This window comes from Camelus ferus, chromosome 12 (genome assembly GCF_009834535.1).
Source record: "Camelus ferus isolate YT-003-E chromosome 12, BCGSAC_Cfer_1.0, whole genome shotgun sequence".
Lineage (NCBI taxonomy): Eukaryota > Metazoa > Chordata > Mammalia > Artiodactyla > Camelidae > Camelus > Camelus ferus.
In genome coordinates, this window is record NC_045707.1 from 10,033,891 (window position 1) to 10,058,208 (window position 24,318).

General features: G+C 63.1%; 1 protein-coding gene across 4 annotated transcripts in view; it reads left to right on the forward strand.

Annotated features, from left to right (window-relative positions):
* The window catches only part of GRAMD4 (GRAM domain containing 4), a 68,596-nt gene that overhangs the window by 33,835 nt on the left and 10,443 nt on the right, over positions 1 to 24,318 (forward strand). For 3 of the 4 annotated variants that reach the window (XM_032492497.1, XM_032492498.1, XM_032492499.1), the window contains exons 3-8: positions 537 to 657; positions 15,258 to 15,378; positions 19,522 to 19,583; positions 21,812 to 21,944; positions 22,479 to 22,504; positions 23,033 to 23,124. In XM_032492497.1, the coding sequence (XP_032348388.1) occupies positions 537 to 657; positions 15,258 to 15,378; positions 19,522 to 19,583; positions 21,812 to 21,944; positions 22,479 to 22,504; positions 23,033 to 23,124 (555 nt within the window). Of the gene's footprint in view, positions 1 to 536; positions 658 to 828; positions 872 to 15,257; positions 15,379 to 19,521; positions 19,584 to 21,811; positions 21,945 to 22,478; positions 22,505 to 23,032; positions 23,125 to 24,318 lie in introns of those variants that run through there. The other variant, XM_032492500.1, reaches the window with a different exon arrangement.

Consider the following 24,318-nt stretch of genomic DNA (forward strand, 5'->3'; position numbering starts at 1 on the left):
CGTCGGGACAGAGGGTGGTGGCTTTAATTAGCCCTCTGTGTGACAGGACAGGGCCCTGTTTGGAGTTTGCTCACCTCGGAGCCTGGCACGTGGCCACGTCCTCGCCCACCTCCTGGAGTCCTGGTGCTCCCAGGGCGTGAGGGCTCAGGCCCTGTGGCTGGGCCCACCCTCCTCCTGGGATGTGGCCATGTGGGCCCGCGCAGATCTCCGTGGTTTCCTGCCCTCCGCAGCCTGAGAGCCATACTGTGACCATCTGGAAGCTCGGTGTCGCGCTTCCGGATTTAACTCATTATTTCTGAAAGCCGGGCTCGCCGGGGCTCTGGGAGGCCCACGTTGTGTGAGGTGTCCCTCCCACCGGCAGGTGGAGCCGAGGCAAACTGGTGCGGGTCTGAGGCAGAGCTGGCGCCCCTGGGCCAGGAGCCCTGTGGACCGGCCCTTCCGGACAGGGGGTCCCCGGGGTGCCCCTTAGAGACGCAGAATGTGGACGCAGAATGCGCCCAGGCAGCTCCTCTGAGCTGTTGGCGTTTTCCTTCTAGGCTGGTCCAGGGACCCTCATCATGGCTGCAGGAGTCCAGGACTTCAACCGGACGGAGTTTGATCGATTAAATGAGATCAAAGGTCACCTGGAAATCGCCTTATTGGAAAAACACTTCTTACGTGAGTACCAGTTGGGGAGGGAGGGGCAGGGGGCGCTGCTGGGTCGTGACTGCTGTCACTGGGCTCACGGTGGGGACGTCCCCACATGGCCTCTTGCCTCCTGCGTCTGAAGCCCTGCGCTCCTGTCGGCACAGCTGTGATGTCCTTACTCTTGAGGGGAGAGGAGCGTCCCGGGGAAGGAATGAAATGTCCCCTGGAAACTCTCGTTGCTTTAGTGAGTCTGGCGCGTTGCAGCGGCTAACTCGGGATGTACCAGAGCTGTTGGGGGGGTCTGAATTTCGCTGTCCTGTTCTGTTCAGTTTGCACATCAAGCAGGGAGCCGGCGGGTTTCTCTGCCTGTCGGCCGCAAGCATGGGGTCCCGACATGTGTGCTCTGACCATCGGCCCTGCTCCTGGCGTCTGGCCTCTGGGTGGTGGGGACAGTAGAGATTGTTCTGGAAGGGCTTTGGGGCTCCTCACAGAGACGGTCTCATCTGACGTGGTGTCTTTCTCCTCTCACCGCCCCCTGCGTCCTCCCGCTCTACAGCTGAGGAGGCGGAGGGGCCAGGGCTGAGGAGCGCGACCTGCTGTGAGGTTAAGTCGTCTGCCTTGTGGGGGCTTCCACCAGGCAGACCTGCCCTGAAGCCCGCGCACGTGGCCTGCTGCGTGACAGGGTTTCAGAGCTAACACGAGGGTGCGGGCGATGCTGTTAGGAAAAAAATACCAGGGGAAAGATGCAGCTTCGGCCCTGAGTGCCCGGAGCCACCGGGAGAGCTGCCCTGGGCCCAGGAGGAAGGGCCCACGCGACTCACCTCCCTTCAGGTGCCATGCCCAGCTAGGGCGTCCCTCTGATGCTTGGGACCAAGCAGCCACACCCTTGCTTGCCCACAGGCCCCATCCTCTGTCCCTACCTGAGTCCTTTCCTCCTGTGCCTCCCCCTTTCGCATGACAAGTGTTGTCTGAGCTCTAGCCATGGGGACCAGCATTGCCGCCCCTGCCACCCGTGTGGCAGGTGGACCCTCGCCTGCAGACGGAGGCGGGTGTCTGAGCTGCGCGGGGAGACCGCAGGGGTGGGCCTGCCTTCTTCTCCCAGGCGGGGGGCAGCGCGGCTCTCACAGCATCTCTGCGCACCACCTGCTGCTCCGCCTTCCCCCAGATCCGTGCTTCCCTTGGCGAGTGTGCCTGGTCACGCACACGTGTCGGGGCATTGCCTGTGTGCATGCCCGTCTGTGCCTCACCAGCCAGCGCTCAGCCGCAGGGTCCCGGCCCCCATGGTTCTGAGGGTGGCGCAGTGGAGCGACTCAGTCCAAGGTGGCCACTGAGCTGGCTGGGGAGACAAGGGCCAGGCTGGGTCTGCCCGGACTGCCCGGACTGCCCGGCGCTGTGGGTGGTGGGGGGCCTGGTACCTTTGACCTTGGCCTGTGCTGAGCTTCTGCAGGGAGGCTCACTGGTACTGCTGGGGCCGCTGTGTGGGGCAGCAGAGCTGGGCGGACCCTGCTTGAGGCATCCGTGTGTGCAGCCTCATGAAATTGCCTTTAGTGGGTCAAGCGGAGAGTATTGGTGATTCGTGGGGCTCAAGGAACCAGCAGAGCCAGGTGCTCTCGTGGAAAGGGGAAGGGTCTGAGAGAGCATCTAGCAGGGACCCCTACCCGCCCACCCCCCCGGCTGGGGAGGGCCAGCGTGGGGTCTCCAGGAGAAGGGGTACCAGGCAGAGGTGGGCAGCGGGTGTGTCCACCAGTGAGGTGAGTGGGCAGGACAGCTGTGACCCGCAGGGACACTGTCTGGGGCGACCTGACTCGTGTTGAGAAAAGAAAAAGAGGCAAGAGGCCGTCTGTCCTTGGGTGGGCGGTGCTGGCGTCCCTGGGTGGGCGGTGCTGGCGTCCCTGGGCTGGTCCTCACGGTTTTACCAGAACAGTGTCCTGTTTCACTCCTGGGGAGCTCGTGTCGTACAAGTGCAGAGTTCCACTCTGACAGCCCAGGGGGTGGTAATGTTAGGCATTCTTTCTTAATTACGGGAAATTTCAAGTGGATCAGAGTGGAGGAAGTCGTGTAACGAGCCTTCGGATTCGGCAGGAGTCGCCGGCGGCCAGGCCGGTTTCCTCTGCGCTCCCACCCTGGCCCTTCCCCCGCAGGCCGTTTGAAGCAAATTCCAGGCAGCGTCCTGTGACTTGCTCTGTAAATACTGCAGTAGATGGCTCATCACGTTTATGAACGGAAGGCCAGCATCTAGTAGCACAACTGGAGGACAAAGAGCCCCACGGTTTTCAGGAATATCGCCGTACCCAGCTTAAGCCCCAGTTTCCCCAAACGTCTCATCATTTTTTGGCAGCTCCCTGGAGTCGCAGACAAGGCCCTACGCTGTGATGGGTGGGCGTGCCTCTTCTGTCTCCTACTCTGCCGGGTCTCCCCGCTTCTCCCTTTGCTCTTTGTGGAGGAAGCCAGGCCATCTGTGGGGGACGTCCCCACCCTGGGCCTTGCTCAGGGCGTCCCCGTGGCCCCAGCACGTGAGCCAGCATGTCCCCCTCCCTCGGTGCTGCTAGAGGGGTGGTCTGTGGGGGACGCCCTCCTTGGTGGTGGTGGCAGCTTCCCTGAGGTGGGCTCTCACTTCCGTGCCACCACCCCGGACGTGTGACCCCCATGCATCACCTCATTAGCAGCTGCAATGGCCGTTTTCTGCTATTCTTTCTCAATTTATTAACCAGTGTGTTTCTGAAAACCTAGCTGTTTGGTATAGTGCACATAGGGAAGGCAGGGGACACGCTTGTACCTCCCCTGTGTATCCCGCTTTCAAAACAATGGCTTGGGTCTGTACTTGGAGCCCCTCCCGGGGTGACCTGCGCGGGGCTCCGGCTTTTGTGGGGGGTTTTGGCGTCATCACGATGAGACTGTGGATTTAAACGTCGTTAACGAGTCTCAGTCGCTGTGGTCATGACCTCAGCGGGGCTCAGGGAGACCACCCGCGGGCTGTGACTGTCTCGCGTCTCCTAGTGGTGAGACGCAGGGCAGGTGGGATGCTGCATCCTCAGGGCGACTGACCAGGGGGTCTGGGGTGCCATGTTGTCCCCACCCGGGCTGTAGAGAGTTCTTTTAAAAACTAAATTTAGTTTTGTAGGTATCTAACATTGTTTTCAGGGTGTATGCGGAGAACTCGAGTTTCTCTTCCTGTCCACCCCCAGCCCCCTCCCCTGTTGAAAACCGGGTGTGTTTTCATTGTACAGTTTATCTTTCCATTGAGTTTTTGTAGAAGCAAATACAGATCTGTGGCTACCGTCCCGCTTGGATAAATATCAGCACGTTCTCACTTCCTGCACGCTGACGTGGCGGGGTCCTCGGTGTCCGGGGTTCCAGCTCCGCCTGCCGTGTGGCTGTGGCCGGGGCACCTGGCCGCCCCGCGCTCCCTGTTGCAGTCACGGGTTACAGTAGCTGCACTGCCTCCGACCTGTCACAGCTACCGGTGGCGCTTGCGCGGCCGCGCCTCGCGTGCTCGGACGGCCCTTGTTTCTATATGCTGAACGTCTGGCGTGATGCCCTGGACCTGATTAACAGGAAGTCAGTGCCCAGAGAGGAGTGAATTCCAGGAAAACCTGGTCAGAGTTGGAATTTGCATGGGAGAGCCTGTCCTGTCCCTTCCTCCACTGTCTCTTCTGTCCCAGTACCCAGGGGAATACTGTGTGTCAGAAAGGACGCCGTCAGCCCCAGGGACCACCGAGGGGTGTGAGTTGTCACTGAAGCTGCCCCGTGTCCCGAGGTGGCTGCCCGGCCCTGGTCTGCGGAGGGCGGGGCTGGCTTCTCGCTCCTGACCCGGCCCCAGTGCGCAGGTAGCTGTGGGCACTGAACCGTTCAGGGCCGGCGCGCCCCCAGCTGTAAGACGCCTAAGTGGTCGGTGTTAAAATTCCATTCAGCTGTCTGTGGTACCTTCCCCCAGGAAAGCAGGCCATTACCCTTCACGGAGAAGCGGAAACAGCCCCAGTTCACAGCGGCTCTCTTCAGTCATTAAGTATTGAAGAGCACAAATGGTCCCGACAGGCGACGGCGGAGCGCAGAGTGGGGGTTGAAAGGCGCCTGGCTCGGGACTGGAGGCAGGACCCTAAATCTGTTACAGCCGCCCGTAAAGAAGTGAAAGGCGTCGTACGTTTGCATTAGCCTGAAACACAGTCCAGCTGTCACTGCTTCTGGAGCACACGCACGCGCTGGTCCGGTTTCGGAGCGGGAGCATGCGGCCCCCTCACCTGCTGGGCGCAGGCTCTGGGAAGGGAGATTCTCAGCGCCACCGGTTGCAGGCAGAGGCCTTCCCCAGAATGACCTGGCACAGTGTGGGTCACGGGGACGTGCGCAGGGGCCTGCTGGCCACTAGGCTAAGCCCCAGGCTCCGGGCCCATCTTCTCCCTGTGCTGACGTGAAGGCGTGGGCTTGTCCCCGGACACGCTGGAGGGGCCTCCCCTCAGCGCCCGCCCTCGGGTCTTGCTCCGTTGTGTCTGGGCCACCAGCACTGGTACTGGGCACACTGATGGTGGTTCCTGGAGAGGGTGGCTCAGGGAGAGTGGCCCTTTGCTCCTGAGCCACGCCACACAGCGCAGGTCAGCAAGGCCGGCTGTGACCCCGTGCAAGGGCTTCCGGCAGCAGCTGGGCAGGGACACGAGTGGGAGGTGGCTGTCTGCCTCCAGCGGCCTGGAGGGCCTCGCTCTGGATGCTGAGACTGGACAGAGGGGCCCGGAGGAAGGAAGTTTCTGGGCGCCAGCTGGGTGACTCAGGCTCACCATTGAAGTCTTCTGGAAACAGAATGGGGCAGCCGCTCAGAGCTGGCTGGTGGCAGGTTTCAGGGTGGGGGTGATCAGAGATACCTGGAGACCTGGCCCTTCGGAGCTGGGCCTGCACATGCCCCTCGGTGGGAGGTGGGGAGGCGGCCTGGGTTTTTTTTTAAACTCTGCTCCTCCTGCTTATTCAGTCAGCGGCATCGAGCTGGGAAGATGCAGCCGCAGTGCCAGAGACGGGTCGGCGGTTCTGTACCGGAGTGGTGTGCTTAGGAAGTGGTTTCTGGCCTTTCGTGAGGATGGCAAGTGGGTGGCCCCTAGACGGGAAGGGGGCAAACAGATCAGATAACTGGCCGATGAAGACAGAGATGACTGCGTGTCCGTGTCATGTAGAATTTATCTAGGAGAAAAAAGGAAGTTGGCCCTTCAGAAAATTTCGCGTCTGACCCACTGGGCTGGCTCAGAATTTCGTATTTCTAGGTCACTCCTGCTGCCTGGTGAGAACCTGTTATTCACTGTGGATGTCCGGCCCTGCCTCCTGGCTGGACTGAGGCGAGCTGACCCCACCAGCCCGGCCTGGCTCAGCACCCAGCCGAGCACCTCCCCAAGTGCTGGGCTGGAAGGAGGGGCAGGAGTGGGGTGGGGCGTGGTTCCTGGCTCAGCGCTGGCCGGGACCCCAGAGCCCAGACCTCAGCCGTCAGATCCGTGCTCCGTGGCTTGCTGAAAGGCAGTCAGCGGTTCCCGAAAACCAGCTGTTCTGCATGAAGACGCTGGCTGGGATCTTGTTTCTTCCTATTTTACACAGGAAGCATTTTAACGCCCTCCTCCACCACCGAACCCCCATTTGGTTTCCTAAAATGTATCTGAAACGCAGTGGTCGGCCAGCAGCCAGCCAGCAGCCTGGCCTGCTAGAAAGTAAGAGCTTAAGCAGCTCTGGGTCCAGTGACTGAGCCGTCGGTGTGGTGCTGGACAGCGTGTTCGTCGTCCCATAGACGTTTCCCCTGCACCCGGCGGCGGACAGCCCGCGGGGCGTCAGTGCTGTGGAGAGATGCAGCAGACGGCGACGGCAGAAGCCTGGCCTTTCCTGTAACAGACCGTTTTCCCCAGGGGTTGCTGCGAGTGAGGGCTCGCCCTGGGCTCAGGGCCTGATACCCCCATGTTGGGAGGGCGTGGCTCTGCCTTCTAGAGAGGTCCGAGGTGAGGGCAGGGCGGGGGGTGGACTGGACTGGGAGGCTGGGAGAGTCTGGGGAAGCTGTGCATGGAGGTGAAGCCACAGAGCCCGGGATCAGGGGGCCTCCGGGGGTGCAGCCCTCCCGCCCGGCCAGGAGGCAGCATGGGCTTTGCGGGTGGTCCCTGCGTTTGTGCACCTGGCCGGTGGGAGGCAGTTTTATTTAAGGATTACCACTTGATTTTTATTTTTGGCTGTGGCTGGGCCTGTTGAATTCTGTGCCAAGAGGACTCCTCCTTGAGAGTTCTACTTTTTCAGGTTTAAAAATAGCCTTGAAGCCTCTTCCTTTTCCCAGTGACTTCCCTGGGGCTGTGGCCCTGTGGCTCAGGCGTAGGTGGGCACCAGCCAAGGCGTCCCCTCTGTCTTTCCCGCAAGTCAGGGTGGCCGTGGGCTGATGGGGGTGCCTGATGCCACTGATCAGCTTGAAGGCTGGGCCAGGCCGGGGGGACCAGCCAGCCCTTCGTGGGCGAGTGCTTCCAGAAATGCTTGTGCTGCTTTCTTGGGGTCAGGGCTCCACGTCGGTAGCTCATTTTGCCTCGTCCCTCTGAAAGCAGTGGTTTGTGGAGCACCATTGTTGGGGTCCTTGGAAGCTCCTGTTAGAGGGTAACCTGGCTTGTTTGGATCCCAGGCTGCACAAAGGGGGCATTTTGGATGCAGAAACCAAACTTAGAAAGCCAAGACTGACAGCTGTGTGTCTGAGGGCCCCTCTGGGCTCACAAGCATCGCAGGCCCTCCCCCACCTTGCCGTTACATCCTGTGGCCTGATGGCTCCTGTGGGAGGTGGGTGGGGACAGGCTGCATCTCCCGGAGCAGCCCTGGCTTCCGTTCCAGGCTGTGCACCCGGCTGCCGTGCTCAGCTCACACGGGGACCCTGCTGAGCTGGAGCCCAGGGAGGGATTCATGAATGACCATGCCAGCGTCTCTCTCCTGGGTGCACACTCCACTCTTGGAAGGTTTGGGGGTTCTGAGTCATATCTTGGGCAGGCATTCTGGGTCCCCTGGCCTCCTGTGGGCCTCCTTACCATCCCCCGGCCGGCCCCGGCCGTCTGCCAGGTCAGCAGATGCCACAGCCGGCACCAGGCCTTGAAAAGGAGAGAACCATCAGGCTGGGAGCTGCGCCACGTGACCCAGGGCACAGCGGCCCCTCCCGCCCGGGGCTGTGACCCCTGGTCTGATGCGCTGGGGTGTGGCTCCCACTCCTGGGGACCCCCGCCCACGAGTTAGCCATCAGCAGGTATGAAACAGCCTGTGTCCAGCCCACCCGCGTGGCTGCAGAGGTGCAGAGAGGCTCAGGAGAGCAGCCGTGAGCGTGCTTCCATCAGGATGGCTTGTGGAAGGTCCCAGGCTCATGCACACCTGACTCCAGGATGTCCCCTCCACTGGGGCTTTTCACTGCCGAGAGTTTGGAGAAGTCAGAGGAAGCATCGATGGGGGATTTCATGAATCCTGCTTCAGGGTGTTTGGGGATCAGCCAGAGGTGGGGAGGAGAGAGAAGGGAGGCAGGGGGCTGGCAGGGGCCCCGCACTCCCCGGGGCCATTTGACCTGCTGAGGGAAGGCTCTCTGTTTCATGGCTTGTGGGTTCCCCCGGAGTGGGAAGACCCTCTTCAGGCCATGTGGAAGGAGGGGGTGTCCCTCCCGCCCTCCCAGGGCCTGCTTGGCCCCCAGTCTTGTGCCAGGGGAAGTGTGGCGAGCAGTCATGGCTCCGCAGAATGCCTGCGTCCTGATCACCAGAACCTGTGACTGCGGCTCCTTGCACTGGTAGAAGCGGCTTTGCAGGTGTGATTAGGGGTCTGAGATGAGAATGAGCCTGGGTTATCCAGGTGGATCCGGTATCATCACGAGGTATCATCTCCCTCCGTGTGAGAGGGAGACAGACAGTCAGAAGTCAGAGCGATGAGGTCGCCGGCTGGGGTCACCAGCCAAGGAACGCGGGCACCTCTAGAAGCAGGAGAGGGCCGGGAAATGGATTCTCCCCACAGGGAGCCAGCCCTGCCCGCACCTGGACTTGGGCCCCCATTTCAAACTCTGACCCCTAGAACCGTGAGAGGGCACGCTCTCACACTGTGCCTGTGGTCATTCTTCGTAGGAAGTTAATAGGGGGGATGTTTGAGGTGCTTGCCGCCTGGCCCTGTGTGTGGCATTGCACCCCCACCCCCGCCCTTCGTGAGACCCTCTCAGCCCCCGACAGATGGAACAGGAGCACACGTGGTCCAAGGTCCTGGTTGGGGGGAGCACTGCTCTGTCGCCGTGGCGTCTGCAGCAGGTCGGAATAGAGGGTCCTGTGCTGAGGCCTGGAGGGGCCAGTTCTGCAGCACACGGCGTCCAGGACCCGCAGCCGGAGGCCGGGTAACTGCCGAAGAGGCCACGATTTAGACTCTAAGGTTGGAGGGCGACCCAGGGGCAGGGGAGGCCTGCGTAGAGACCTGGGGGCCAGAAGCCAGCTGCCACTCGCCCTCATAGCCTCTGGACGCCCTGGGTCCTGCTGGAGGCTGGTCAGGATGCAGCCCCTTGAGCGAGCAGCTCGGCACTCTCCCCCCGGCAGGGACTCGGCCTTCCTGTTCTTTGTCCGAGAAGAGGGTGAAGGTTGTGCAGAGTTGTGTTGTCTCTGCTCTGTGCAAGGAGCCGCCCGCGCTCTGCACTGTAGTGACCTAATGTGTCACCGAGGGAGCGGGCCCGTGGCACCCACTGTCATGGGGTCTCGTTGGTGTTTCAGGCCTAGGGAGAGTCGGGTGTCCTCGCGGGAGCTGCTGCTCAGGGAAGAGACTTGGAGGAGAGAAACAGTCAGAATGCCGGTCGGTTTCATTTATGGAGCTGTCTCTGTGTCACCAGGAAAGGAGGCACCTGGAAAAGGCGGGAAGCCTTCTTGTGGCTTTGCTGGGAGCTGGGACGAGTGGATTTGCCAGGCTGTGTCCAGAGGTCCTTGTCTGCGGGGTCACTGTCCCCTCACTGGCTTGGGTGCGGGGCGGTGCGAGGAGTGCGGAGAGCAGGGCTGTGGGTCTCCTGGGAGGAGGGAGGAGCCTGTTGGTCTGGGTTCCGCAGAGCTCCCACCCTGGGAAGGCCCAGGAGAGGGAGGGGCAGCTGGAGGGGTGAAGGTACCTGTGGGCAGGGCCGAGGAGGCTTTGTCAGGGAGCCCATGGTAAAAGGACGCGGCCTGAGACCCCCTGTGTTCACGTGATGGGACCCAGCTGCACCTGACCTTTCACAGGAGGGAGATGTGGGGAAAGGGGTTCAGGGGCGTTGTGGAAAATGTGGTTTCCTGCTGACGACGCTGAGGATGGAGGAGGCGTCTGGGGCTGACTTGACCTTGTGATGGAGCCGAGGTCCACAGAGGCAGCTGGGGTGCATGTGGGTGCTGGGGTTCAGAGGAGCAGACGGGAAAGCACCGAACACCCTGACTGCGGCGGTGTGGGATCCCTCACCTCTGTCCTCCCCACGTGAAGCTCCCTGGCCTGTGAGTCCAGCCAGGCTGGTCCTTGGGGGCAGCTGGCAGGGCTGCACGAGCCCCCCTCCGCCCCACAGCCGAGCCTGTGGCCGCTCCCCCCGGGACACATCTCTGAGGAGGCTCCCTGGGACCTTCACGCACTTCTCACCTGCTAAGCCTTGACTGAGCACCTACTGTAAGCCAGGCCCTCTGTGGTGGCGGGGGGTGGGGTCAGAAATGGGTCCCACGGGAGGGGGTCTAGCCACACCCTGCAGGCACTCAGGGCAGAGGGTCTCCACGTGGTGCCAGAGCCCCGGCTCTCCCACTGCCAGGGAGTGTGAGTCCTTTTGGAAGAAGGCCCAGGGCCCCACCTGCTGAGGCCAGCTCTGGCCCCAGGACAGGAGAGCTGCCTCCCCAGAGTCCAGGGTCCAGCAGGGAGCTGTGTCCCATCTGGCTCTGGGGCCAGTTCACCCATGTGAGGTGGCCGGGGGAAGCCCCGGACGCCCACTCTGGGCAGGGTGTAGCACTCGGTCACTCTCGCACTGCCAGGTTTAGTGTGGGGCCGAGTGGAGGTCCCCGTGGAGGCTGGGGTTCCTGGGCTGATCAAATGTTAGGGCTCTGGACTCCTGATTGCAGAGTGGCTGCTGCCACCTCGAAGCAGGTGCTGTGTGTGCAAGGACGTCACAGGTGGGGACTCTGAATGCCTCGACTCCTCAGGTCCCTGGGAGCCCCGGTGTAAGGGGGGAGGCCGAGGCCCGAGCTGTGGGGCTGGCGTGCCTGCTGTCCAGATGACGATGTCCTTCAGGTGCTGATGACCTTGTCCTGGGCGGTGGTGCTGTTTGTTGAATCCCTGCCGTGGCCCTCCCCCACCCGGGTGTCCCCCCGCCCAGTCCTCGGCCAGCCTGGTGCGGGTGAGCTGCCAACAACCTGCTGTGCTGCTCACCGCATCTTTCCTGGCTGCCCCCGAGCCAGGCTGGGTCCTGCGCTGTCACAGACAGGGAAGCAGACGGGCCGTCCCTCTGGAGCCTGAGTCGGGGGTCCTGCAGGTGAACGTGGCTCAGGAGTGCGGCTTGTTTACCGGGGTCATGTTTGCTGAGCCCGCCTGTGGAGCTGGTCATCTCTAGGATTCTTCTCCCAGCACCCAGGGAGGCCCTCTGTTCCCAACAGGAAAGAGCAAGACCGTGAGAGAAGACGACAAAGGGCTTCATTAGCTTGGCTGGGGGAGGAGTGTCAGTGGGTCTCCCCGGGGAAACGGCATCCGAGTCTGCACTGAAGTCAAGGGGCACCAGCACGTGCAAAGGCCCTGGGGCAGGATCAGACTGGGGAGGCATTTGGAGACGTAAGAGGGTTCCTGTGGCTTGACCCCAAAGAGGCAAGGTGAGAGGAGGCGCAGAGGGAGTCGGAGCCGGGAGTAGGGTGGGGCCTCAGGCTGTATTTGGGAAGCCCCGGCCCAGTGTCAAGCAGGGAGGTGTCAGGTTCTGATGATGTGTGCCTCCAGAACCTCTGACTGCTGTTTGGAGGCCGACTGGGGTGAGAGCGGAGCTGGGAGCCAGTTAGGAACCAGGGTGGGGCTGGAAGTGAGCAGCACGTATGGATTTGGGGGGGCATGGAGGAAGAATCCGGATGTGTGTGGGGGTGAGGTCCTCCCATCTGCACCTGGCTCAGGTCCCCTCTGCTGTAAGTTGCCAGGCTGAGATGGGGGCAGGGCAGAGCCCCCTCTGTGGGCTTCCAGCAGCCCTGGAGCAGGGGTCCTCCCTCGCTGCTTGGCGTGGGTGGACTCTGCTTCTGAGTCTTAACTCAGAAGTGTCCCCAAGGCCCTAGGCAGGGGCCGGCCCCTCCTTCCTGATCGCCCTTTGTGTGGCCCCTTTACAGAGCCTGTTCTGTGCCCCCGGGAGGTGGGTGTGGAGGCCTTGTTCCTCAGGGAGGCAGCTCCACCTCGGGATTGAAGGGGTCTCTGGAGCCAGGCGGGAGGCTCCCTGTGGGGTTGGCATGGTGTCCACCCAGCCCCCCTGCCCGGAGGGTCTTCTCCCAGGGGGTCTGGGTGGGAGGGGCCCACAGGGCACTGAAAAATGCAGGGTGAGCAGGGAGATCCTGCAGGTGGCGGAGAAGGGCCCGGGCACTCAAATATTTACCCAGCAGATAGGCCCCTGTGTTCAGCAAACCTAAATAGTTTACACCAGTTCGTGGTGAAGCCTGGCGGGTCGCAAAGCTCCCAGGTGTGCGGTGGGGCTGGGGACACGCTGGAGCCCCCCTCCCCCCAGGCAGCAGGGTCTCCTGACCTTCGGCCTCTCCCGGTCTCCCCAAGGCCTGTCTGTCTGGGGCTGTGGCTGCCTACTGACCTTGGCCTAAATCTCAGGGTCTTGGGCTCAGCCCTACGTCCTCAAGTCTGGTAAGGCGTCCAGGACAGGAAAGGGAGCTGCTGGGTCCCACTGAGCCCCGTCCCACCCAGGAAGAAGGCGCCAGGCCTGTGAGGATCTCTCTCCCATGAGGACAGCGGAAGCCTGCCTGCAGCCCCGGGCACTTGTCAGACCCCCAGGGCGTCCCGGCCCCTGGGGGCGCCAGTCCTCGCCTCTGATGCCGGCGGATTGATGGGGCACACTCCTAGGGCTCAGGGGTGCCTTCTGGGACTCGCACAGACGTGGCTGTTCCCCTACCTCCCGGACCACGGCCACAACAGGCCACGCTCAGGGCCGACTCCTGGGTAGAGGCAGTGCTGAGATGACCCTTGGTCCTGGAGCCCACTGCTGCCCTGAAGAGCAGCCTTGGTCCCATCTGGACAGGTTACCCCGGGCTGTCACGGTGCCAGCACGGCCGGCTGCCGGCCTCCGGGCCTGGCCAGCGTTGTCCTTCAGAGTTCACGTTGTTCTGTCCTGGGGCGGCTCAGCCTGCTCCCCTGTGGTTTCTCCACAGCTGTGGGAAAGACCCCCTTGGAAGCGGCCGGTGTGGGCCGGGGGCGGGGTTCTTGGGGCTCATCATGCCTCCTGGCCGTGGGCTGATGTTCCCCGGGGGTCCTGCACTATGGACGCCGCAGGCCAAGCCCAGAAGCAGGTCTGCAGCTCCTGGAGCCCGGGAGGAGGCTGTGGCATCTGCGGCAGGGGGGGCAGGCCCCTGTGCTCACAGGTGTGGTGGGGTTACACCCTGCAGAGCAGAGCTCGCACGAGTCCGCACCGCCCCAGTCTGTGCCACTGTCATCGTCACCGAGTGCCTCAGGGGAGCTGGGTCTGGGTGAGGAAGCTCTGTCTGAGGGCGGTGGGCTGAGCTGCAGATGGGAGAGCAAAATCCCGCCCTGTAGTGGCCTGAGCGGTCCCTTCCCTTGCTCATGACCATCTCAGGGACTCTGGCGGGCGCTGCCCCCCTTGCCCAGACGCGTCCCCTTTCAGTCCCCGGGGCTGGATCCTTCTCCGCCACAGCCCGCTCACTTTGTCCTCCGCTGAGGCTCACTGAGCAGTGCTGTTCTTGCTGCCCGACTCCCCCAGGGGGTGGCTCTCTGTCTTGCTCACCTCTTTATCACAAGTGTCCAGAGCGTGATTGGCACACGAGACTGCCCCGTGCTTGTGGGCGGAGTGGCTGACGTGGACTCTCAGCAGCTCAGGTTCAGCCTGGCCAGGACATTGGGTTTGTTTTACAACTTGAGATGTTTGCTGAAAAGGGGAAATGGGGTCGTCAGCCCAGAGCAGCTGCCCGTGGCGGGGCTGTCAGCCTGGGAGTGGGTGTCTGATGAGGTGTGACTCTCCACGTCCCCACTGCTCCTGTGTCCCATGTGCACCAGGGAGCCTCGCCCTAGGACGCTGGCAGGTCGAGGCGGCATCTGGGTCTGTGTCTCCGTCCGTGTCCATGGCCTGCCAGGTGGTGGCTCCTCTGGGTGCCATAGAGAGCCCTAGGAAGAGAGGGCTTACGTCCAGGGGATGCAGGAGTTGGGCAGCGAGGATGAGGACTGTGTCGTCGTGGGGTTGTGACGAGCCTGAGTCCACTCTGGACCCAGTTGAGAAACGAGAAAGTGATCCCTGGCAGGACTGGGGCCTCGTGTCTGCAGGCGCCATCGGGTGGCTTAAGGGCTTCAGGTGGGCTCGGTTCCAGCTTGCTGTGATTTCCCTGGTGCAGCGGACTCGGGGCAGAATCCCCAGGAGTCACAGGGTGCCCACCGCTGGCTGCCATCCGCTAAGTGCTTGTGGCATGACCGAGTGGGGAGGGGCTCTGCAGGATGGCAGAGGAGCTCCCTGCCTGGGGGACGGGGTCCCGGGTGCAGCCGGGCTGTGCTCACTCCTGTGGGGGAGACCGGAGCTCCTTCCCGCGCTCTTGAGTCAGTGGGTGACAGTTCCACTACCTGGGGCTCTGGTCTGGAGGTGCAGCAGGACCACGACTCCCTCCGCTGCCTCCGCTCGTGACCCTGGGCTTCCTGCGTGGCGGGTGCCACCCCGGCGTAGGTGTGGTAGGTGGTGCTCGCAAGCTTTCCTGTGGAGGGGGTGGTTCTCTCCCTGTGGGCACCTTGCTCCCATCGTCCCCGCAGCCTGGCCAGGCCTCCCTGCCCCCCGGCAGCGTCCAGGTCGGAGGAAAGCTGGAATCTCCGCCCTGGATCGGAACTTAGCTCAGGAGCATCCACATCTCCCAGGAAGCTTTGCAGGACTTGCGTCAGGCTGGATTGGGCCCCTTCATTGGTTCATAACTCACTTCTTCAGCAAGGGGGGCTGGCGTGCTTGAAGGCACAGAAAGTGCAGGGTTAGATTATGGACAAAGCGGCTGCTGGCACCCTCTGGCGTGCCCTCGTCCCCTCCTGCTCCCTGCGCCCAGCTGCCGGAGCCATGGCCCTCTGCAGCCCTGACCACCTCCCATGCACAGCTCTCTCTCAGAAGTCCAGGCAGCCCTGGGGAGGGCAGAGCCCAGGCCTGACCCAGATGGTCTGCGTCCTCACTGCGGCCCTCGGCCTGGCCCTGGCTGCTCCCAGCCTGGAGTGGGAGGACTCCTGTCCTCAGGTGTGGGCGGGGTGGCTGCTCCCTGTCTCTGGTGACATGTGGCTGGTTCAGGCCATCTGGACACCCAGATCTTGCCCCGTCTGAGTAGGAGGAGCCCTGACGGAGAGACTCCTGTAGATGCTCCCCCCATCCCCGAAGGAGCAAGGGCGCTGCTGCCTAAGCACTTGGCAGACCAGCCCTCCCTCGGCCCCTCTACGGGGCGGCGGGGCGGCCCGCGGGACCCTCACCTGGCCCTGCCCTTCCCTCACAGAGGAGGAGCTCCGGAAGCTGCGCGAAGAAACCAACTCGGAGATGCTGCGGCAGGAGCTGGACCGGGAGCGGCAGCGGCGGATGGAGCTGGAGCAGAAGGTCCAGGAGGTGCTGAAGGCCAGGTGAGGAGGAGGGGAGGCCGGGCGAGGAGGAGGCGAGGCCAGGCAAGGAGATGCTCAGGGCCAGGTGAGGACCAAGTGAGGAGTGGAACCAGGTGAGGTGCCCAAGGTCAGGTGAGGAGGGAGTGAAGGCCAGGTGACACCATCGCCCAGGCAGTGTTGCCCTGTCTGTAGTGGGGGTTCCCTGAGTCAAGATCTTGCTCAACTCCGGAGGTGGCCGGCCCCGGGAGCAGACACACCTCCAGCCCCCTGTGCTGTGTGGCTCCTGCTGGCGCCCCGTCTCTGCCCTCCTCAATAGGACGGGGCTGTCGCAGTCTCTCCAGGAGTCCTGCTGCCCCTCCCCTCATCCTTTTGGTCTCAGCCGAGAACTCAGGTCCAGTCACCCTCCTGGCTCCTGGGCTGACAGGCCTGGTGACTGTGTGTACATGTGCCCCGGGCAGGGGGCCTGAGGTCTCTGCTGAGTGGGGGTGCCCCCCCAGGCCTCCTCAGCCCTCCCAGCCCCTCCTGGGCCCAGAGCATTATGAGGGTCAGAGGGTGAGTGGTGATTGTGGGCCTGGCCCAGACTCTCTGGGTCAAGTCCTGCCTGTGCCGGTCATGAGCTGTGATCCAGGAACAGTGGCTGCCTTCCTGTGCCTCGGGGCCTTTGTCTGGGGAAGAGGGGGCGGAGGAACCCTGTTCCACAGCAGGAGGGATGGAGGAGTCACGGAGCCTGCCACGAGCGGCCTGGCCGGGCAGGGCCGCCTCACGTCCCCCCAGTCTTGGCCAGCAGTCACCCCCCAGCTCCTGGCAGGGCCTTCCCAGGACCTGAGACCCTGCCCACCCTGCCTCTGCTTTCCCACACTCACCGCCCTCCCCTGCCCCCACCCGAGCCCCCCGACAGTACTCCAGGCACCGCACCCGTGTCACCCTGCTGTACCCGCGACCTCGGGGTCAGCCTGCCCTGGATGGCCACCTCTTTCCATTGGGGTCCTCCGTCCCCAGGCTGCCAGGTGACACCCCAGCTTCTGGAGGGGGTGACATGGACCGTGCTGCGGGATGGCACTCCTCTGGCATGCGGCCTCCTCCAGTGCCCCACACCTCTGCCTGCATGAACTTGGCCTCTGCTTCGGGGTGCCACCAGCAAGAGGCAGGTCATTCCAGAGGGGTGTTCCCGGATTCTAAGAGCTGTGCTCTTCCCGTCCTGATAAACCCTCATGAGAGTCTCTTCTGTGCGGCATCCCAGCCAGCAGCCTGGTGGATGAGGCCACCGAAGTCCCCCCCTCCCTTACGTCCCCTCCGGCCCCACACCACCTTTGTCCAGGCCCTCCGCGGCCTGAGTGGACAGCTCTCTCCAGCTTGGGGCAGCCCAGCCAGAGCCGGCTTCTCCGTGAAGAGGCCGAGGGTCACTGTCCTTCTTGACACTTGTAACCCCGCAGCTGAGGGTTCCAGGAGAGGAACACGCAGGCCAGGACCAGGAAGTAGGAGCTGCGGGTCCGGGGAGCGTGGAGGGGCCACTCCCCTGCTTTCAGGGCGGGGAGGTTAGGGTTTAGGAACCTTCTGGAAGCTGAGACCTGAAGGAGGAGGGGTGCAGGGAAAGCAAGTTCCGGGCAAGGCCTCCTCCTGCCTGGTCGACATCCTGGTGCCCGTCTGGGTGGGCACGCGCATGGGGACCCCCTTCACCGCGGGGCACACACACATGCGTCACACACACACAGGCTGGGAGTGGAGCATGGTGACTATGTTTACACAAACCTCTGTTTTGGTTTTTAAGAAAATTCTGGGAAAATCACCTTGGTTTAAGCTTACTTGTTAAGGTGAAGGCCGTCTCCAGTTAATGGGTTCAAAAGCACCATGGAGACATTGCCCTTTGACCTCCACCAGCCTGTGGTCTGGTCCTGCCCGGGGCCCTGTCCTGGGGTTTGCTCGCAGGGGGCACCTCCCATGGCTCCTGTGCCCTCCTGGCCACATCGTGGCCTTGGCCAGGGGCGCCAAGTGTGACCGTCCCGTGCGCCCAGCCCGCTCCCCCCTGACACGGGCCCCTGGCATCGCGCTCCGTGTCGGGCTCCGGCGTCTGCCCTAAGGCCTCAGGTCCTTGCCGGCAGGAAAACTAGATTTAGTAAAGCGATTCAGGACGCTCCACTCCAGGCTGTTCGGCTGATGATTGAACAGCAATGTAGGTGGCTCAGAGACGTCATGGAAGACCCCCAGTTGTCAGGAATGCAAGGGCCCTTTTCTCGTGGCGTTGTGTTGCTCCAAGGCCACCGGCTCACGTCCCGCTCACCCTGGTCACCCGGAGCTGTGGGCCGGCCCCCGCTGGGAGCGTTTGGGCTGCGGCTGGCCGTCTTCCTGTCCTTTTAACCTGAAAACATTCACTGCTGCAGCTCTGTGCTCAGTCGGCTTCCTAAGAGGCAGTCGAGTTTCCACACCTGGCATGACAGGAGGGAGGTGAAGTCCCTGCCCCTGGGAGCACCTGCACCCGAGTCTCCAGGCATCTTTCTCTGAAGGCAGCTTGCAGCCCATGAGTACCTAAACACCTGCTCGTCTCTAGCAGGTGATGATGTTGGAACGATCACACAGCCTTTGTGCAGGATCGGTGTCATCAGATGCAAACCCAACAGTAAAACAGTAACACGAAGGACACTCCAGGCAGCCCCAGCCTGCCTGTGGCTTAGCGAGCTGGTGTCCTCCAAGCCTGCAAGTCCTCAGTCGCATGCCTGGGCCTGGGCTTGGGTGGGAGCCTGTTGTTGGTGCTTCCTGGGTGAGCTGCCTCTTCTGGGAATGTCCTGGTGCAGAGGCCTGGATGCCTGCCCAGGAACGGAGGGCACCCAGCCAGGGCACGGGAGTTGCCTGCATGCCTGGCTCCCCTCCTGTTCCTAAAATATCCCCACTGGTCAGCAGCTCTGGACGTGGACGGTTATTTGGGCAGCCTGGCCACGGGGAGCAGGGGGTGTAGAGGCCCAGCGGCCTTCTCCTTGACCATGGCTCCTTTCTCTGGGACCCCCCCTCTGTCCACTGCTTCAGGAGGCTGTCAGTCCTGAGGGGAGGGTTTAGCTTAAGTGGTAGAGTGCATGCTTAGCACACATGAGGTCCTGGGCTCAATCCCCAGTACCTCCTCTAAGAATAAATGTAAGTAAACCTAATTACCTACGCCCACCAAAAAAGAAAAAAAAAAAGGAGGCTGCCGGCCTCACCCCCTGCTTTCCCTGCTCTGTCCTTTGTGCCTCCTGCACTAACACAACATGGCGGTGATGGGTTCCAGTCGCGGGTCACAAGCCCATGGACTGGGTGGGTTCATGGAGATGTTGGAGTGAAGTGACGCTGTGTACACAAAACAGAATGCTGAAGGTGTGCGCGTGGGGAGGGCCTTCCAGCCACGCTGTCTCTGCCCTGGGGGAGCCCTCTGTGCCCCCCAGCCCCCACAAAGGTTTGCCTGGGGTGCCGCTCTTCCCACGTCCCGGGGTCTGCTGGACGGGGGTCCGCAGGAGCAGTGCGGTGTATCAGCAGCCCAGGCCAGTGCCGGGTGAGGAGGGCAGGCGGACTGGCCAGTCAGTGACGGAGCACTGCCCAACGTATGGGGCCAGGCCTTTGGCTGGGGGCCAGTCTGTCAGGGCCTGTGGCTGGAAATCAGGCCCATGGTCAGCATCCAGCAGGTGGACAGGAATTCCAGGGAGGGCTCCGAGGCCAGGTGAGTCCTGTGGTCGGGGACGGCTGGGCTGCAGGGCAGGGAGCCGGGCAGGTGGCTGGCATGGACCGAGCTGGGCCGTGTGTGCAGGGGGCGGGGGTCACTCAGCCTGCGGCTTTGCATGGTGCTTGCTGAACATGCGTGTTGATAAATCTTTTTCGCTGGCAGGCTAGTTAATTAGTACAAGAGCTAGTTGTTCCGAGCTGAGTAATAAATAAAGACCCAAATGTGTTAAAAGTAACAGGAAGGAAAAGAGTCGTGTGCTAGAGACGCTGTTCATTTGGTCGGCAAGAGCCAGCAGGCGCGCCCGTTAGGTGTGCAGCTCTGCGCCTGCCCTCGCAGCTGGCGTCTGAGCCGTCAGGAGCCCAGGGGGCACCCGGCGGGTCGGAACAGGCACCGCTGTGTTCAGCTCCCATGAGAGCCTTGCAAAGCCCCAACACACCTTGAACTGACAGAAGTCTTGCTTCTTCTCTCCCCTCTTTAAGAACCGAGGAGCCGCCAGCTCAGCAGCCTGCGAGAGGCCAGGCCCAGGTCAATAACGGAGCAGGTAGGCCTGCAGGCGGCGGGTGGGTGGGCTCTGTCCCCGGGTGCCCCTGCTCACCTCCGGGGACCTCCTCCCTTGGGTACCGGGTTCGTGTCTCTAATTACCAGTTGGGGAGTCTTCATAGCAGTTGCAAGTTGTTCAAGCAAAACACGACTCTTTTTTTGTGGAAGTGCAAGGCAGCACCGGCCCGGCCCTTCCCCAAAGACAAGTCAGGTCGTGGTCACACTGGCTGCTTGGCCCCAGCCTGCTTGCTGGTTTCCAAAGGCTGGTTGTCCCGACAAGGGGGTGAGTGGGCAGTGGGAGTGCCCCAGCCCCCCAGTCGGAACCCAGAACCCCTTTCAGGGTCTTGTCTTCCCGCCCCAAACTCACGCCCTGTCTCACCCCACACTGCACGTTCTGAAGTCGTCATTCAGAGGATGGCGTGGGAGCAGACTGGGCTTCCATCCAGCTCTCGAGGGACCTGGTCCACAGTGGGCCCTGGGCCACGTGGCCTCACACTAGGGCCCCTGCAGGCTGACTGTGGGTGGGAAGCCCCCTGCCTGGGCCAGGGCTCAGAAAGCTACAGCAGAAGGGCCTTCGGTTAAACCCTGCCTGGCTGAAGATGTGGAAACCCAGGTCCCAGAGGGAAGGCCTCTCCCAGGGTGACCCGCCAGGGGGAGGCTGAGCTGGAACCAGAGCCGGATGCTCACCCTGTTCCCGCCCAGTTCAGGACCTTACCGCACCTGCCTTCCGGAGAGGAAGATGCCCTTCCTGGGGCCCCAGTGCTGGACATGCCACGGGCCAGGTTGCGTGCAGGATTGGCTGCTGCATCCAGTGGGGCAGAGTCCTCTCGGGTTCCCGGGGTTCATGACCACTGGCCCAGGTTCCAAGCCAGGAGCAGCACTAGGGAGCCCCCAGGACCCCTGCTATGGGTGGCAATCAGTGAGCATCCTGCATTTGTGGGAAGTGTCAGAGGAGAGTATTTCCACTGCCAGCCCCATGGGTCCCCACAGCCACCTGCTCTGAGGGCCAATCCTTAAGCTGAGGTCCATTCTGATAGCCATGGTCACTGCGAAGTGGGCTCTGTGTGGAAGGCAGGGAGTGTGGTGAAGGGAGGGAAGGACCCAGCAAGTACAGCCCTGAGGATGTGGGGGGTGGGGATGGGGGTCTGCGTGGTGCTGGGACGGGATGGGGCTCAGGAGCGCCGTGAGACCTGTCCACTCGGGCAGTGCGCCTGGCCCCGACCCGGGGTTGGCAAACCACAGCTCCGCATCTGGTTTCACATTTTTAAAATGCTTTTAAATCCTTTTAAACGGTTGGGAAAAAAGCAAAAGAATCTTTGACAATTGAATGTTACACGAGAGTCAGGTTTCAGCGTCGTGAGTAGGGTTTCATGGGAGTGCAGCCGGGCCCGTCCACTGTCCACGGCTGCTCTCCAGGCCCTTGCAGTGCCGGCCCCTGCCTGGACTCTCACCCTAAAAACCCTGGCACGCTCCAGGCGGGCGGGGTGTGGGACCCCCCTCAGCCCTCCCCACCCGTCATCTTCTAAGCCTGAGTGGCCTCTGGGCATTTCTGAGCCTCGTGGCCTCTGTGGGTGCAAACCCTGGTCCCTTGGTGCCAGCAGCTCCTGAGCACCTCCACGCCACTGCCTCTAGTTGTGGTCAGACAGCGCCCCCTGCAGGTGACTCCGCCACCTGCCCTCTGCAGAGACAGACTTGTTCCTTGGGATTTCGGCTGGTTTTCTTGAGTCTGATGTGGGTGGCTTTCCAAAGGCCTTGGCCATAAGTAAGCAGAGACCACTTCACTCACTGGAGCCCCCACCAGGACACAGCCCTCGACACACAGGCCCACTGGCTGTCCCCTAGGGACACCTGGCCACTCCCCAGACAAACCAGTGTGCCCAGTTAGACATGGGGGGAGGCTGACACAGCCCCACGATGGGCTGAGAGCCTGCCTGGACGGCGCCTGTGCTGGGGACAGCCTCCAGTAAGCTGGGGGCCAGTGTGAGAAACACGGGGACCCCTGGGGTCTGCGTTGGTTGGTTTGCACCTCGTAGTGAGGTGGGCCAGGCTCTGTTTTCAGGGGCCCGAGCCCTTCAGAGGTCTGGCACGGATGGGTCCTCACCCAGCTCCGTGGGGAGCCCTGGCGCACAGCCCCTGACCCACCCCGCAGGCACCCCCACACCTGCCCCTGCCCTTCTGGGGTCCCTCTCAGCCCACCGCCCTCACCGAAACCCCCGCCTCGTCCCACAGACCGGCGGGGCCAGGGGCTGTGCCCCCGCGTGCAGAAGTGGTTCTGTGAGAGGTTCGGGGAGTATGTGGAGGACTTCCGGTTCCAGCCCGAGGAGAGCACGGTGGAGGCGGACGAGCCCCTCAGCGCCCGGAGGTGAGACCCTCGTGGGACTGGGTGGGGGCACCCAGGGCGGGGAGCCTGGGGCTGGTGGGCCTGGTCCCTGCACCGAGGCTTGAGAGCCAGGCCGGGTCTCGGTACAGCAACGAAGTGGGACGGCTGTCGGGGCGCCCTGGGCCAGCCGTGCAGCTGCCCTGGCAGGAAGGGCCTCTTTGGGGCCAGCAAGCTAGGCTGGCAGGTTTCACAGGGGCAGCTGCACAGCCGTGTCCCCTACTCAGTGTTCGGACTCGTGCTTCTCGTGGGGTGGTGGGCTCACAGCCCTGGGCCTTGCTCGTGGGGACACACACCTGCTGGGTGAACCTCGGGCCCTAGGGACTCTGAGAGCCCCCTGCGGGCCTGGCCCCCCTCTCAGACACGGGTGGGGGCATGTGGGCAGGAGACGAGGGACCTGCCCCAACCGAGGGAGCAGCAGTGGGGTCCCGGGTCAGCTCGGGCTCCCCTAGTGCTGTGGGGTCAGCAACGCCGTTCCAGGTGAGTCAGGGCTGGCGCTCACCTCTCCCTCTCTCCTAGGCTGACCGAGAACATGAGGAGGCTCAGTAAGTACCTGTTTGTCTCCGTGGGGCCGTGCAGTCCTTGGGGCTAAGCTGCCTGTGGGTGTGGGTGGCCTGAGGAGTGACTGCGGTCTTGTGCGGACCTGGACTGCCCTCCAGAGAGACATTTGTCAGGAATTCCCACCCAGCCTTCTTCCTAAGGCCTACCCATCTGTCCATCCGCCCTGGCCCACAGCTAGAAGCAGGTTCCCTCCAGGTCTGGAAGCCCTGGTGAGAAGTGGTTCTTCCCCAGACACTTGCCAGGCCCATGGTGTGTGAACAAAGCCCCCAGCCCCGCTGTTCCCGCCTAGGGGCACTGGCGGGCCACAGATGGTGTCTTCCTGTGGGGGCGAACGACAGCGGACAGCACCGGGATGGCCTGGGGTTGGGGCACCAGGGGCCTGCGACGGCTGGGGTTTGCTCTGCTCGTTTTGGTTCTGCATCCCCCCCGTCAGCTGGTGCAGCCGGCGGGGCTGGCCGGGTGTGTCCGAGGGCCGGGCGAGCCCTGGCCTGACTGGTCTGTCCTGTCCTCAGAGCGCGGCGCCAGGCCTGTCACCAGCTTTGTGAAGAATCTCTCTGCCTTATCCGACTGGTACTCCGTCTACACGTCGGCCATCGCCTTCACCGTGAGTGCTCCCCGCGGGGTGGGTGCCCTCCCCGCGGTTTCCCGGGGCCCAGCCCGGCTGCGTGGGCCAGCGCTCAGCATCCCCACCTGTGAGGTGGGTGTGCCAGTGCCACCCAGCCTCGGGGCTGGCCGGGGGTCTCCCTGCCTGCCCAGAGACAGCCCCACCACAGCGTCCTCAGGAGAGGGCCCTGTGGGGCTTGCGGCTGGGTTTCCCCGGTGGGCTGGGGAGAGGGCTGTGGGGAGGCTTGTCTGCCTGTGCGGAAACCAGGGGTCCCTCCCATCAGGCACCAGGGGCTGGGGGTGGCTCCTGCCACTGGCCTAGGGACCAAGCTGGCCTCTGTGAAGCCACCAGTCGTGAGGAAGGTAGGAGGCGTCGGGCCAGCATCCCGGGGGTACTTTGGGGAAAACAGGCCCTGCCACCCAGCCTGAGTTGTCCTGCTCCCAGTGGCTGCTCCCAGCCCCATGCAGGGAGACCCTGCCGTCCAGTGGGAGGAGGATGTAGGCTGCCCACTGGCCTGCTGGGCCCTGAGGCCAGAGAGGGACGGCCGCCACTTCGAAAGGCCCCATCTCTACAGAGACCCCTGCCCCCAGGTGACCTCAGCCAGGGAGGGTTCTGAGGACCACCCTGAAGCTCCAGGGGCCCACCGTCCATGGGAGAGATAAGCATTGCTCACGGTCACAGAGGACAGGCCTTGCTAGCAGGGGCCAGCCCCCTTCACTGGGAGGTCACCTTCCGCCACCGTTCACAAGCACTTTGCTGCTTCCGGTCCCCAGATCCTTACTTCCGCCTGTGTTTCGTGGCTGGGGCAGCCCTGCCCATTCAGACCCCCTGCCGGGCCTCCGCCTGAGCCCACTGCTTCCATCCCCTGCCTGCACAGGCAGCCTGGAGGCCTGGTGCAGGGTAGGATGTTGGGGTGCTGGCTCCGTGATGCCTTGAGCTCCCGCAGGTGTGGCCCCACCAACCTTGTGGGGTCAGCTCTCCGCCTGTGCTTACGGAGGCGGCCCGCCCTGCCCTGCCAGCAGCTGCCCCACCCCACCTCCTCCCCAGCTGGGTTCCATCTCCACTGGCAGCTCTTAGGGAGGAAGCAGCCCTTCTCTGGTTTCTCTGGGGTGCAGGGTTCTCAGGCCTCAGGAGAGCCTCTGGGCTTGGTCTCCCCGCCTCCTCCGAGCCTACACCCGGCAGGGAGGGAGGGGT